The sequence below is a fragment of the Aquarana catesbeiana genome, linkage group LG02 (assembly GCF_042186555.1).
Source record: "Aquarana catesbeiana isolate 2022-GZ linkage group LG02, ASM4218655v1, whole genome shotgun sequence".
In the NCBI taxonomy this organism is placed as follows: Eukaryota; Metazoa; Chordata; class Amphibia; order Anura; family Ranidae; genus Aquarana; species Aquarana catesbeiana.
In genome coordinates this window covers 551457562-551472187 of record NC_133325.1, presented here as the reverse complement: position 1 = coordinate 551472187, position 14626 = coordinate 551457562, and the positions used below count along the sequence as shown (strand labels likewise).

General features: G+C 39.5%; 1 protein-coding gene across 4 annotated transcripts in view; it reads left to right on the top strand.

Moving 5' to 3' along the window:
* LOC141128571 (uncharacterized) overlaps positions 1-8620 on the top strand; it is a 154881-nt gene extending 146261 nt beyond the window's left edge. For 2 of the 4 annotated variants that reach the window (XM_073615931.1, XM_073615930.1), the window contains exons 8-9: positions 568-720; positions 8112-8594. In XM_073615931.1, coding sequence (XP_073472032.1) covers positions 568-720; positions 8112-8321 — 363 coding nt within the window. In that variant the 3' untranslated portion in view covers positions 8322-8594. Of the gene's footprint in view, positions 1-567; positions 721-8111 lie in introns of all 4 variants that reach the window. The other 2 variants (XM_073615932.1, XM_073615933.1) reach the window with 2 other exon arrangements.
* The last annotated feature ends 6006 nt before the right edge of the window (positions 8621-14626 follow it).

The window sequence follows — 14626 nt, the reverse complement described above, 5'->3', positions numbered from 1 at the left end:
CATCAGCCCTTTCCAATAATATTGGCATCTATTGGGTGGGCATAAAACGATACTGGAAAAATAAATTGAGTTTTAGTGATCAAAAACTTATGAAGGTACCGCAAAAGTATTTGTCTCCCTTTTCTCTCAATGCTTTACCAACAGTTTGCATGCATGCATACATATAAGGTATCCTTGTTCTCTGGAAAAATTGCTATTGTCTTGTATGGTGGTTTCTACTGTTTTTTATTAAATACAAAAAAAAAAAATATTTTAGGAAAAATCACATGACCATATTCTCCCCCTTTTCCAAATTAAAACCTATATTCTAAATCCATATTTTTTTTCTGGGAAAGGATGCAAAATGTAGTATTGATTGCAAAGGCTGTTTGATGCAGAATTGAGTTAACAGAAATAAGGAAACATAAAGTGATTTTTCTCTATATGACTATGAAGACTTTGTTAATGCTTGTGTTTAATATAACTGTCTGCACAAAGTAAAACATGGAATAGAAAAGAAAATCAGTTTATGTATGAAAATGAAAGGAGAACAGTTTGATATGTTTGCATTATCTTTTCTACTTTTAGGGTGGTTGGGCAGATATGCCCTCAAACTCTATAGAGGCAGCTGGCACCAGTACAAACAGACATTCGGAACCAGTTGTGAACTATGGACTCTCTCATACTGCTCAGGAACTACGGAAAGCATTTATTTTGGCGAAGAAAGAAGAGATCGAGTTGGTGAGTTTCTTTTCATTAGTTGAGGTTTGAGTGACCTCACAACTACAATAAGGCTGAGCAAGAACTAGTTATTATAGGGTTAGAGAGCACTTCTTATTGTACACTTCTTAACCACTTCAGCCCTGGAAGGATTTACCTCCTTAATGACCGGGTCATTTTTTGCGATACAGCACTGCGTCGCTTCAACTGACAATTGCACGGTCATGCGACGTACACAAACAAAATTTATGTCCTTTTTTTCCCACAAATAGAGCTTTCTTTGGTGGTATTTGATCACCTCTGCAGTTTTTATTTTTTAAACAAAAAAAGAGCGACAATTTTGAAAAAAAAAAAAAAATACCTTTTGGCCGATTACTTTGAGACTGATGATCTAGGATCACTTTACTGTATGCTTCCTATAGAGCTTCCAGGGCAAAACTTTTGACGATTCCCCTACTAACTTGACTTGGGTCTGGTCCTGTATTCTAGTTTAGCAAGGTCCAGAGTATTTTAATGCAATGTAGGACCTCCCTGTACATGTGTATACAGGTCCTAGGACTTGTGGTTTTGTCCTTTAGGGTAGTCCTATTTATTCAGTTGAAGGAAAGAAGCCATCCTAAGGTGCCAGACCTATGGTTGCCATGTAGTAGAAATATCTATATGCTGGTTGTTGCTGTTATGGACAACAGAGACTGTCAATATACAATATATCTAAACAAATATAGATTTTTAAACACAAAAGGATATAAAACAAAGCATCAAGCGTTCAGAATATGAAGCGTTACAAACCAGGAAAAGTCCCAGGAAGCCTGTATTGTTTATATAATTGTCACTGTAGTGCAGAGCAAAGCACTATACACAGCACTTCGGGTTAAGGAAAGTGTCCCCTGTTGCCGTAATAGCTTATTGCCCTTTGGTCCATTCTGCACCAGGTCCAGGTGGGACAGCTCTCTTCCTGAACAAGTAGATTGTACTTGACCTTTGACAGGATTTGATCAGTCCTCAATCAGTGGTTAATGATCAAATCTGTCAGGGCCCCTACACAGTTTGCAGCCCCCTTCTGGCGATTAGAGTGATCTCTAGTGGGTACTGCTGCTGTAAATACAGGACTTTTGTTCATTTTCATTGGGGATAAAGAAGGGAATAATGATGAATGGTATAAAGCAGTTGGCCTATTGCAGTTCTGTAATGTACCCAGCTATAGGATCCTGCAATTCCCAAGTTCTCACAGTGTGAACAATGTCTAATGATACATGCAACCCATCATCCATCCAGTCTCTCAAAAGATACAACATGTGACCTGTATGGCTTTAAATCTCATTTGGAGTCCCAAATCTCTCCATCAGTCATGTGTCCCATGTAATGGCTGTACAACTCAAGTTTGTTATGACAAGCAGGAGGTTTTCAAAGAAAAATAATGTACAACATGAACTTGTGTCTACTAAGTTTTTGTTTTTTTAACCACTAGCTGCCCAAGCCATTTCTGACACTTCTTTCATACATGTAAAAATAAGTATTTTTTTTTTCCCTAGATAATTACTTAGAACCCCAAACGTGTTATATCTTTTAAAAGAAAAGGCCTGGGAGAAAAAAATGTTGGTAGTTGCAATTTTTTTATGTCAAACGATATTTGCACATCGGTTATACAAATTCAAATGTTTTGGAAAAAATACACTTTAATAAAGTATAGTGCATACAAACACAATATAATACAAATTTTTGTAAAATTTATAAGATGATGTTACGCCGCGTAAATAGCACATATATGCTCACAGCCATCGTATAGAAATATGACGGACTTAAATGATGTGGACTTATCATCTAAAGTGCATGGAGTGTAAGTATTAGTCATCAGTACTAGGGTATGCATGCAGTATCCAGATCAGTTTTGGCAGGCCCTCCCAGCTAGATTAGTGATACATGGGCCATGCTTTTCCTAGTCTAAAGTACTGTGTACCAAGGTCTGTTGCATAATCGCTGATCGTTTATCTCTGGAGTACACTGAAAAATAGCATTGCACCGATAGCAGTATCAGGGCTAACACTAAGCTTTTGCACAAGTATGTGTACAAGCTTCAATACTAAAAACGATACCTTCAGACTAGGTTCACATAGGTGCTTGCCATTTGCAGTGCGATTTCAAAGCCCGGTTCAGGTGCGATTCCAATTCGAATTGTAGTGTATGAGATTAGAAATTGCACCTGCACCAGACTGAAATCGCACAGGGCTCTTTTTCAAATCGCACTGCGGCTTATCCGTATATATGAGAACAGGCCATAAAAACTAATTGAAAAGCACATGAAAACTGATGTCTCTGTCAGTGAAATCTGTGTGGTTTTCCCATTCATGCATGTATGGTGTGAACAGGCCCTAAAAAAAAAATGTCCCATGACACTAAAAATAGGTACCGATAATTGGTATTCGCAAGTACTTGAGTAAAAGTATTGTTACTCATACTTGGTCTTAGGCTGCATTCATACCTGAGCGTTTCAAAGTCGCGTGTTTTTACCATGGTTTTTACCGCGATTTTGCAGCGTTTCTGCCGCAATTTTGTTCAGGTCAACAAAGTAAAAGGCAGAAAAACGCCTGTAATCTGCCCCAAAGCAGCTCATGTTCTTTTTTGAGCTTAGGGTGTTTTTCAGGCATTTTGCTTCAGGTGACGGAATGCTCAGATGTGAACAGGTGCCATTGAAATGAATGGGATTTTGCTTGTTGGGCGTTTTTAAGGCATTTTACGAGTTGAAAACGCTCAGGTGTAAATGCAGCTTTAAAGCTAAACTCCAGATTTTTATATATTTTACATAGTTCGTTTGGGCCAAGCTGGCCCAAACTAACTATGTCCCTTACTAATCTGTGAGGTCACCGGATGTGCTGTTTAAACTGTGTGTTGTATGTATGGATTCAGTTTATATTTGGTGTTTTATATAAGTTAGCATTTTTGTATCTTTAAATGGGGGCAGTTATCTGACAATTAATGGCAGCCGCACACGAATTGTTTCACACAGATTTTTCTAATTATAAGTGATTGTTGCAAATATGTATATACATTATATCTCTGTATGAAACATATGCATGTGCGCTATGACTAAGCGCTAAGTGAGGGTGGTGATGCTGTTCCCCTATATTTTGTGTTTTTGGAATTGTCTTTATGGACTTGCTGAAATAAAGGTGATTTTACTGGACGTGCGACCGACCAGACTTCTTTTTGCTTATTGGAATCCGTGATGGATGGGGCCAGCACCTGCATAATGTTAGTGGAGATGGGAGACTGACCTAGAGTGCTGTTCACACTCATAATCTATATGTAGCTGAGACTACATACAGCATATCGCACTGTGTTTCAAGTACGAGCCGAGACTTCCTTCCTGTCTCATACCAGGAACACAGAGTCTATCTGATCGCCGCGCATGTCATTCAGAGAAAGGAATGTATTCTTTCAATGAATACAAAGCTTCCTCTGGCTGAGTCAGAGGTTGTGACATCAGCCCACCTCTTTGACTCAGCCAATCAGAGGAAGCTTGTATTCATTGCGCAGATCAGATGGACTCTATTGTGTCAGTGTATGAGACTGGAAGTCTCAGCTTAAACCCAGAACATGGGTCGTTATGCTGCATGTAGCCACAGCTACATACAGTTTATACCGCACATCCAGCGGCCTCACATATTAGTGAGGGATATAGTCTGGTTGGGTCAAGCTGGCCCAAATGAACTATGTAAAGTGTATCAAAAGCAGGAGTTCAGCTTTAAAAAGCTGGTATCAGTGATTCCCTAATGGAAAACCTGGTATCTTCTAGGTGTTTGTGAGCATGTGATTTAAATACTCTCTGTTGTGACCGTGCCGATACATAATTAGTTCAGCACTGTCACAAAGAGCCAGGGGAGAAATCCCCGAAGAAAGTCCTGTTTAGGCTCTGACAAGTTGGTTGGGAGCTATACACCAGGCTTTCTTTCTCCACTCTTGGATCTAAATGTATTGGTATGATACTGTTTTAAGCAGCAAAGTAAACCTTACCTCTTTTGCTGCCAGGTCTGTATGACATATGGGCCTACAGCTGGCCATGTCAGTATGCCACTGCATTGGGCCGAAAGCACACTGTCTGAGTTCAGGGCTGTCCACCTGAATGGCTGTCAGAATGGGAGTAGCAGCTGTATCCGTGCAGCTGCTGTGTTCCAGTTGACATAAATGGGACTGTCTGCATAAGGGTGCATAGGACACCTGCGCATCCCCGTGTGGCCAAACATGTTTCTCGCATGAACATATGTTTTAGTACGCTCGTGTGAATGAGGCCTAAAGGCTCATTCAGGTTTGTGCTCTAACACATACAGTGCGATGAGCGGTTTATTTACAGGTTTGTAGGAGCCTGAAGCTACATGCAGCCAGCCAACCCTATGGGGACACAGCAGCTGTGCAAACACAACGCAGGTCCTAATTTGACAAATGTGCAGGTGTGGGTGAGCAACCCCTGAATTCGCACTGTTTGCATTCGGGGCCATGCACCCACACCCACATGCCTGTTAAATTAAGATCTCCCCATAAAGTAACATAGGCTGTCTGCATGCAGCTCCAGCCACATAAACAAACTTCTCATCATGCTGTACAGGCTACAACGTTGTGTGAGGAGACCCAAGTCCTCATTGACACACATTTCTGATCCCAGGAGTCACAGGTGTTTGTGTAAATTTGCAGGCAACAGGCTGACAGATGGTAAGGCTGGATTTAAGCTCACATCTTGGATTCAATTTGGGATGCTCATATATTCTCTATATGCGTGTAACCATTTAGATGTGCGGTTACATGTGTACATCCATAGTATCTGTCAGCCTGTCATTGATTTGTACAGGCTGCTACCCATGGCTGTACAGGGACACCTTTGACTACTGGTCACAGAAATACACTCCTTGTAAATGTAGCCCTTAGTGGCCATTTGAAAGGAAGCCTAAAACACAACACAAATGTGCATTGCTGCGCATTGTAACAAACTGCATTGCAATAAAATGTAGGCCAGCATCATTATATCACAACGCACACGACACTGCAATTGGACGTTTGCAAAATGCATAGGTGAGAGCCAATCTCCAGATAGTTAGAGTTTTGCGGATCTTCAATTTTCACTATTTGACAAAAAGGAACAATTTAAAAATATTTGTTTATTAACTCTGTACAGTTTTATCCTTTTAGCTTTAGTTAGAATTTGGCAGGGATTTTGTATGTTTTGCTGTGTTTGTGACCTAAAAAAAATAGCAACTTCTTTTTTTTTCTACCGGTCTTATGCTCTTAGAACCTGTATAGTTTTGGGGGTCTTTCACAAATTCTGAAAGCTGGATATGAAAGATAACCTCTACGCCAGGGGTCTTCAAACTGCGGCCCTCCAGGTGTTCAGGAACTACAATTCCCATCATGCCTAGTCATGTCTGTGAATGTCAGAGTTTTACAATGCCTCATGGGATGTGTAGTTCTGCAACAGCTATGAGAATCCCTGCTCTACGCTTTGAGTCATCTGCTTATCCACAGTTTTTTGTACCTTTTTTGATTTCCGCTATTTTGCAAAAAGGCACAACGTAAAATTTACAAATATTTGTTTATTAACTCAATACAGTTTTTTTATCTTTTTTAGATTTAGTGGAAATTTAGCCAAAATTTTGTAAGTTTTGTTGTGTTTGTATGTGCTAATAATGATCTTAGTGTACTTTTAGCAAACATATTGTTGTGATAAACATTTGCACAACTATTGCTGGTCCTAAAAAAAAAAAAAAAAAAAACAAAAACAAAAAAAAAACAGTAGCACCTTTTTATTCTACTGGTCCTATACTTTCAGGAAATGTATAGTTTGCAGAGGGGGAGGGGGTCTTTTACAAACTCTGAAAGCTGTAAGGGAAAAAATATTTAAAAAAAAAACTATGGAAAAATTACAAAAAGGTCTTCCAACCTGAGTGTAATAGTAGATTGCAAGACCTGGCAGTAAACGACTTTGGATAATATGTCCTATTTAGCACAGTTATTTATTATACATCAAGAGAACTTGGGCAGAGTGGGGCAGCCGGATTTTTCTGGTACCATCAAAGGACATTACAAGGTTTTTTTAAAACCATACATTTTATTTGTATACACATACAATATATAAAAAGACAGTCCATCATGACAACAAAATACAGGCAAACAATTCCCTCTTAGCGTGTCCCACATCTCCATCGAGGGAGACACCTCCTACCTGGTGAGTTACTTCAGGGGGATTTTGGTGTAGGCCATCAGGCTCTCAACATGTTTTACGGTTACCCGCTTCTTCAGGAGAATATAGAGGGGGTATATACTAAAATACAAATGGAAAATGTAAATATATCTATATATATTATATATCTCATAGCAGATGCATGTCATACAGTTCTTTTAAACAAGATAAAGAACATGGTAAATGTGGGGGACACTCACCCCAAAATATGGGACTAGCCAGCAAACAGCCACAGAAAGGCATCAAGGAAGAGGACCCCCGGCGAGCATGGGAGCAGGTAAGCCAGAGCCGCTGGGATTTCTCTATATATTATACAGGCGTACGTAAGTATATATAGTATCCATTTATGAAGGGTGCATTTTATGTGGAGTATAAAAGGCAGGGTGATTAGGATTATGTCCCTGCCATCTTGAAGCTTTACTAGTCACTTGCTGGCTGTACAGGCTTTGGGGCGAGTCTTTTGCCTTTTGTATCCATGTGTATAGTTAAATCCCCTGTGTTTTTTTTTTTTTTTTTATGCATGGGGTTTTTTAGTACCCTTATGATTTAAAGATATTTGTTCTATGACATCTTCTTGCATATCCCTAGGTACGCTGCATTATTTAACAACTTTATCTGTATACTGCAACCTACCTCATAAGCTGCACATCTTGGGAAAGAACCATTTTAATCTATTGAGGCCCAGCACTGCTTTACTTATGCCATAATTTCTAGAACGAAGACCAACTTTTTAGTTCCTAACACTATCGTGCTGGTACGTAAACCTCTATCCTTATGGCAAATACCCTGCCTTTTATACTACATAAAATGTACCCTTCATAAATGGATACTGTATATACTTGCGTATGTCTGTATAATATACTGTATATAGAGAAATCCCAGCAGCTCTGGTTTCCTGCTCCCATGCTTACCGGGGGTCCTCTTTCTTGATTCCCTTCTGTGGTTGTTTGCCATATTTTGGGGTGAGTTTCCCCACATTACTATGTTCTTTAACATGAATAAGCAGTTATTTCCTATCTATTATACATGTCAAAACTGACTACAATTTATTTGGCCATCCCCATATGCAATATTGGGTTGGAATGGGCTCACATGGGCAATATCTCTGTAAACAACTTTAGAATGTAAACTTGTAAAAAAGAATATATAAAAGTGCATAACTACAGTTTTTTGTTTCCCTTTTTAGGCATTTTCCCAAGATTGCAGGACATTTGCATACGTTGCCAGCACCTTACTAAAAAAAGACCCATCTCTTGAGGTTGCTGTGTCAAATGCCTTACGGTCTACTCTGCAGGACATTGCTGGACGTTGTGTGCAAGAACTGAGCAAATTCATAGACCATTATGACAATATCCCTGTCGACATTTCAGAAAGACTGCAGAATTCCGATATATGAGGACTGATGCTGACCGTTTGTAATTATAGGGATCAGCAAGATTCATTTTTTTTTTGTTTATCATCTTGGACTTGTTTCTAGCACATGTAGAAATTTTTTTATAGAAACTGCACCCAAGTGCCCAAGATTGCCGCAATCAAGGCATGTCTGAGTTGTATACTTGATTGTGTTATTCTGGTTTGAAAAACTCCCATTTTTCCCAAACAGTATTATACATGGGGAGATAAATAAAACCATAGACCAAAAAAAAAAAAAAAAAAGAGCTTTTATTTATATGTTACACGAAGGCTCCAAGGCTGTATTTACCATACTCAAAACTGGAATAGCGGTATTCTAGCAGACCATACAGTGCTTTGCACCTGTATGTGTGTTGTCTTTGTGTGTGTGTACATATTACAAGAAATGAGAGCCACCAAGCAGGAAAGATGTCTCCTAATAGCAAATCCTTCCTGTTTGGCTGGTTTTGAAGTTTATACTCCAAAAAACACTAATCCTCTCTATGTCATATACATTGCAAGGTTTTTAGCAAAATTTAGTGTAGACGCCTACCTGTTGCTGCTGGTAGAACCTTGTACCTGCATTCTGCTATCCACTTCCTGTTTGCTGGGTGAAAGGATCTTGCTTACTAATAAGCATTCCTCAATATATCAGCTACATACATGGTTGAGCTTAAAGTGGTTCTTCACCCATTTTTTGACATTAAGCTCATCCTAATGTCCACCCATAGTGTATGATTTGGATATTGTATTTTTTTTTTTTTTTTTTTTTCGTTTATTTTTTTTTGTTTCCTGGTTGCAGCCTAGGTGAGTGATGAAATTAGGATATCTTGTTGACTCCTGGGATATTGGTGCAATCGATCCCAGGAGTCTTCAGGCATCCTAGGCACGACCTACGTATGCTTTCACATTTTTTTTTATTTTACACTGTCCCTTTCATTTTTCTTTTTTGATCACTTTTATTCCTATCACAAGAAATGTAAACATCCCTTGTGATAAAAATAAGGCATGACAGGTCCTCTTTATGGAGCCAACTATAAGACCCCAGATTTCTCCTCTACCCTGGAAAGGATGAGGCCAAAAAAAAAAAAAAACTTTGATCTCTTTGCAGAAACAAAATGGCAGTGCATCTGCCAGAGCCATAAATTTGGTAACCTGCTGCTGGATTGTATCCCATGCTCCCGATCACACGGGAGAGGTGGGGGGGGGGTGGACTTCCCCCGCTGCCTGTAAAGGCAATCCAGCAGCTAATCGGCTGCTAGGGTGGATTTTACATTTTAGGAAATTGCTGGCTGAAAACAAAGATGCTCTAATTATGTCTGCAGCTGCAGGCATCCGATATCTCCACTTCAAGTCCAGGACGTCTCATGGGCTGAAAATGATTAAATATATTTACTGTACAGTACAGGACATGGGCTGAGTATTCATAGACCCTGATTTAGACTTGTAAAGGTGTTTGCACACTAGCAAGTTTTTTAGGACATGCCCACTGTGTGCGCCCCCCCCAATAACTCTAGACCACTCCATGAGTCCTCAGTTTTTTGCTAGTGTCCTATGGTGACAGGTATTCTCCTCTTTACAGAGCAATCATTTGCAGCTCAATTAATTATGCTAATATTTTTTCTTTCAATTCCTTATGCAACTCCTCACTGTTCTTTAATACAACAATAGAAATCGTGCATCTGGATCGGTGTGACCTCTGTAAAACCTTACAGACCCTAAGCTGTGGGGATGACCTGTAACATTGCTTCCAGCTCTGGATCCTGCATGGGAGCTCGCCTGAAGCACCTTGTTCAACATGTGTAATTGCTCTGGGAGTACGTATGCCCACCATGACAGATGAAGCTTAAACCCTATATTGGGATCAGTGTTTTGAACAAGTAGAAGCCTGTGTCTGACCATTGCTGTAAAAAAAACTGTAATGATTGGAATTATTCACTTTAGTTGGGTTCACACTTGTGTGAATACAGACATTACATGTAATTCGCACCAGCACTGTGGTGCCGATTGCATGCAATGTCTGTGCAGTGCAAGTTCAGCCACACAGTTGTATAAAACAATGTAGGGCTCCAAATCTGAACAATTAAAAAATATGTACAGATATGAACCTGCAATGTCCAAGGTAAGAAAATGGTGAATGAACAACAAAAATCGTGAAAAATAGTAAAGCAAAAATTTAAAAATAAAAAAGTATAAAATAATATATATGAAAAAAACAAGGTTCTAAAGTGAATCAAAAGTGGATTAAAGTTCATAGATGAACATCATTGAAAAGTTCTTTGTTGGGAATAAAACTTGCGTATATAGGAGTCTCTCACACTTGGCAAGGTGAATGAAAACTTGATCTTTTTAAAGTGCAATAAACAAGTGATGGCACACTTACTAGAAATGGTGGACTTACAGTATCTCACAAAAGTGAGTACACCCCTCACATTTTTATTTATTAAATAGTTTTATTAATAGACATCTTTTCATCTAACACTGAAGAAATGACACTTTGCTACAATATAAAGTAGTGAGTGTACAGCTTGTATAACAGTGTAAATTTGTTGTCCCCTCAAAATAACTCAACACACAGCCATTAATGTCTAAACCGCTGGCAACAAAAGTGAGTACACCCCTAAGTGAAAATGTCCAAATTGTGCGTAATTAGCCATTTTCAATCCGTCATGTGACTCGTTAGTGTTACAAGGTCTCAGGTGTGAATAGGGAGTAGGTGTGTTAAATTTAGTGTTAGCGCTCTCACTCTCTCATACTGGTCACTGGAAGTTTAACATGGCACCTCATTGCAAAGAACTCTGAGGATCTGAAAAAAAGAATGGTTGCTCTACATAAAGATGGCCTAGGCTAAAAGAAGATTGCCAAGACCCTGAAACTGAGCTGCAGCATGGTGGCCAAGACCAAACAGCAGTTTAATAGGACAGATTCCACTCAGAACAGGCCTCACCATGGTCGACCAAAGAAGTTGAGTGCACGTGCTCAGCATCAAATCCAGAGGTTGTCTTTGGGAACTAGAGGTATGAGTGCTGCCATCATTGCTGCAGAGGTTGAAGGGGTGGGGGGTCAGCCTGTCAGTGTTCAGACCATACGCCATACACTGCAACAAATTGGTCTGCATGGCTGTTGTTCCAGAAAGAAGCCTCTTCTAAAGATGATGCACAAGAAAGCCCACAAACAGTTTGCTGAAGACAAGCAGACTAAGGACATGGATTACTGGAATCATGTCCTGTGGTCTGATGAGACCAAGATAAACTTATTTGTTTCACATGGTGTCAAGCGTGTGTGGCAGCAACCAGGTGAGGAGTACAAAGACAAATGTGTCTTGCCTACAGTCAGGCATGGTGGTGAGAGTGTCATGGTCTGGGCCTGCATGAGTGCTGCCGGCACTGAGGAGCTACAGTTCATTTAGGGAACCGTGAATGCCAACATGTACTGTGACATACTGAAGCAGAGCATGATCCCCTCCCTTCGGAAACTGGGCCGCAGGATAGTATTCCAACATAACGTTCCAAAACACACCTCCAAGATGACCACTGCCTTGCTAAAGAAACTGAGGGTAAAAGTGGTGGATTTGCCAAGCATGTCTCCAGACCTAAACCCTATTGAGCATCTGTTGGGCATCCTCAAACGGAGGGTGGAGGAGCGCAAGGTCTCTCTCTCCACCAGCTCCGTGATGTTGTCATGGAGGAGTGGAGAAGGACTCCAGTGGCAACCTGTGAAGCTCTGGTGAACTCCATGCCCAAGAGGGTTAAGGCGGTGCTGGAAAATAATGGTGGCCACACAAAATATTGATACTTTGGGCCCAATTTGGACATTTTCATTTAGGGGTGTACTCACTTTTGTTGCCAGCGGTTTAGACATTTAATGGCTGTGTGTTGAGCTATTTTGAGGGGACAGCAAATTTACACTGTTATACAAGCTGTACACTCACTACTTTACATTGTAGCAAAGTGTAATTTCTTCAGTGTTGTCACATGAAAAGATATAATAAAATATTTACAAAAATGTGAGGGGTGTACTCACTTTTGTGAGATACTGTACAGCTTATGAGTCAAACAGGCAGTCAAGAAGGAACAACCTCAAAGTTATCTAGTACAGAAAGCACGATGATTAGAGAGTAAGCCCCATCCGGTATTGAGGGAAAGGTTCCAACAAAAGAAAGCAGGCTCCATATTGTGCAGTGGACCGCATCAGAAGTTAAAATAATCAATGGTAATGGGTAAAAAAAACAACAACAAAAAAAACAGAAAATCGCACATAGTTTTAGGTTTAATGTAAAATAAAAGGGGGTGTATACATACAAACACGCTATCCTTAAACTGTACAGACAATATGCAGTGATTCCACGAGCGTTACCCATTCATCTATGAACTTTAATCCACTTTTGATTCACTTTAGAACATTGCTTTTTTTCATATCGTTTATTATTTTTCAATTCTTTGTTTTACTATTTTTCACGATTATTATTTTTCACGATATTGGTCGTTCATTCACCAGTTTCTTACCTTGGACATTGCAGGTTCATATCTGTACATGTTTTTTAACCACTTCAGACCCAGACCATTTGGCTGCCTAAAGACCAGAGGACTTTTTACAATTTGGCACTGCGTCGCTTTAACTGGTAATTGCGCGGTCATGCAATGTTGTACCTAAACAAAATGTGTGTCCTTTTTTCCCACAAATAGAGCTTTCTTTTTATAGTATTTGATTGCCTCTGCGATTTTAATTTTTTGCGATATAAACAGAAAAAGACAGAAAATTTTGAAAAAAAAATGTTCTACTTTTTGCTATAAGAAATATCCAATAAACTCAATTTTAGTCATACATTTAGGCCAAAATATATTCAGTCACATGTCTTTGGTAAAAAAAAAAATGTGTAAGCGCATATTTATTGATTTGCGCAAAAGTTATAGTGTCTACAAACTAGGGTACATTTTCTGGAATTTATGCAGCTTTTCGTTTATGACTGTCTATCTCATTTCTTGAGGTGCTAAAATGGCAGGGCAGTATAAACCGCCCCCAAATGACCCCATTTTGGAAAGTAGACACCCAAAGGAAATTGCTGAGAGGTATGTTGAGCCCATTGAATATTTAATTTTTTTGTCCCAAGTGATTGAAAAACTACCAAAAAAAAAAGTTTTGTCACTAAAAGATATATTGCTCACACATGCCATGGTTATATGTGGAATTACACCCCAAAATACATTCTGCTGCTTCTCCTGAGTACGGGGATACCACATGTGTGAGACTTTTTGGGAGCCTAGCCGCGTACTGGACCTCGAAAACCAAGCACCGCCTTCAGGCTTTCTAAGGGCGTAAATTTTTTATTTCACTCCTCACTACCTATCAGTTTCGAAGGCCATAAAATGCCAAGATAGCACAACCCCCCCCCCCCAAATGACCCCATTTTGCAAAGTAGACACCCCAAGCTATTTGCTGAGAAGCATGGTGAATATTTTGCAGCTCTCATTTGTTTTTGAAAATGAAGAAAGACCAGAAAAATGTATTTTTCTTTTTTCAATTTTCAAAACTTTGTGACAAAAAACGAGATCTGCAAAATACTCACCATACCTCTCAGCAAATAGCTTGGGGTGTCTACTTTCCAAAGTGGGGTCATTTGGGGGGGGTGGGGGGTTTTCCATCTGGGCATTCCATGGCCTCCGAAACTGTGATAGGCAGTGAGGAGTGAAATCAAAAATGTACACCTTTAGAAAGCCTGAAGACGGTGATTGGTTTTTGATTGGCAGCAGAATTTATTTTGGGGTGTAATTCCACATATGCCCATGGCATGTTTGAGCAATACATCATTTAGTAACAACTTTGTGCAAAAAAAAAAAATTGTCTTTTTCCCGCAACTTGTGTCAAAATATAAAATATTCCATGGACTCGACATGCCTCTCAGCAAATAGCTTGGGGTGTCTACTTTCCAAAATGGGGTCATTTGGGAGGGGGGGGGGGGGGTTGAACTGTCCTGGCATTTTATGCACAACATTTAGAAGCTTATGTCGTACATCACCCACTCTTCTAACCACTTGAAGACAAAGTCCTTTCTGACACTTTTTGTTTACATGAAAAAATGTTTTTTTTTGCAAGAAAATTACTTTGAACCCCCAAACATTCAAACATTATATATTTTTTTAAAGCAAAGGCCCTACAGATTAAAATGGTGGGTTTTTTGGAAAAAACACACCTTTTTTTATTTTAATGCACTAAAACACACTATATTGCCCAAATGTTTGATGAAATAGATGATCTTAGGCCAAGTACATGGATACCAAACACGACATGCTTTAAAATTGCGCACAAACA